This window comes from Nycticebus coucang, chromosome 21 (genome assembly GCF_027406575.1).
Source record: "Nycticebus coucang isolate mNycCou1 chromosome 21, mNycCou1.pri, whole genome shotgun sequence".
In the NCBI taxonomy this organism is placed as follows: Eukaryota; Metazoa; Chordata; class Mammalia; order Primates; family Lorisidae; genus Nycticebus; species Nycticebus coucang.
The window spans coordinates 9,848,119-9,849,628 of NC_069800.1; the positions used below are offsets into that span (position 1 = coordinate 9,848,119).

At 51.5% G+C, this 1,510-nt stretch overlaps 1 gene segment (V, D, J or C); it reads left to right on the forward strand.

Moving 5' to 3' along the window:
• Positions 1-341: 341 nt before the first annotated feature.
• LOC128573446 (immunoglobulin heavy variable 3-23-like) lies at positions 342-1,206 on the forward strand. The segment is given in 2 exon segments: positions 342-444; positions 551-1,206. Coding segments are annotated over 2 exon segments (702 nt in total).
• The last annotated feature ends 304 nt before the right edge of the window (positions 1,207-1,510 follow it).

Genomic DNA, 1,510 nt, shown 5'->3' on the forward strand with positions numbered 1-1,510 from the left:
CTGTACACATCTCAGAGACCCTCCACGTGAGTCTCACATTTGTAACATGGAAAAATCAGGACACTAACAACACATGATCCATGTCTACATGTAAACAGGAAATACAATGATGGATGCTAAGATTTATCACATTACAATCTCATAATAAGAATTTATATTTTCACAAGAATTACCATGTCATATTCCTGCCCCAGCACACTCACACCTGCTCTGGCCCAGCCCTCTCTCAGGGTCCCACCCCAAACCTCTGATTTTGCAGAACGACATGCAAATATGGCCTCCCTCTTCTCATGAAAACCAGCCCAGCCCTTACCCTGCAGCTCTGGGAGAGGAGCCCCAGTCCCGGGACTCCCAGGTCTGCCCACTCACTGCTCAGGACTGAACACAGACGACCCACCATGGAGTCTGGGCTGAGCTGGCTTCTCCTGGTTGCTCTGTTACAAGGTGAATATTCATGGAGAACTGGAGACTCGGAGTGTGTGAGTGGATGTGAGAGAGAGAACAGAGGGGCTGTGTGGAGGTGTCTAACCAGGTGTCTCTGTGTTTTCAGGTGTCCAGTGTGAGATGAAGCTGGTGGAGTCTGGGGGAGGTTTGGTCCGGCCTGGGCGCTCCCTCGAACTCTTCTGCGCAGCCTCTGGATTCACATTCAGCAGCTTCGCAATGCACTGGGTCCGCCAGGCTGAAGGCAAGGGACTGGAATGGGTCTCAGCCATCAGTAGTACTGGTGGTTACACATACTACCCAGACTCTGTGAAGGGCCGATTCACCATCTCCAGAGACAACGGCAAGAACACTCTGAGTCTGCGAATGAACAGCCTGAGATCCGAGGATACCGCGGTGTATTTCTGCGCAAAGGACAGACACAGTGAGGAGAAGGCAGTGGGAGCCCATACACAAACCTCCTGTGGAGCGTGGCCGCTAGGGGGCAGCCGGGACACAGGCGAGGAGTCACCCAGGGCAGGTGCTGGGGGTGGGGGACGGGAGCTCAGCCCTGGTGTCTGCTCTGGGTGGTGGTTTCCTCTCTGTGTAACAGTTTCCTCTGGGGAATATCTCTGGATTTCTGATTCTGTGTTTTGTTCCGACATTTCTGAATTGGATGTATTTGAGCAAATAACCAAAAACCTCCCTGCACAAAAGAGAGAGAGGAGCTTCCCGTCACTTTATATTGTCCCCAAATGGATGTTAATTGTGAACACTTTGGACTAAGTCAGTAAATCTATTTTAAAAATTTCTCTTGTATCCACAGTGCAGCACAGAACACAGAACTGAAAGTGCCCCTCGTCAGCAAGCAAGACAACACAACTCCTGGACCTCAGGGACAGAGGGAGGCACCTTCCTAAGTGAGAGGACAAGACCCCACAGTGGTCACTGTCTAAGCAACCAGCTCACAACATCCAATGCAGTGGACAGATGCCAAGGCGGAGAGGCCCCACCAGTGTAGAGTGCAGGTGTTGGGTCTGACGGTGTTAGACAAGCACAGTAAGGGAATGTGGGAAGGTTAGTACCACAA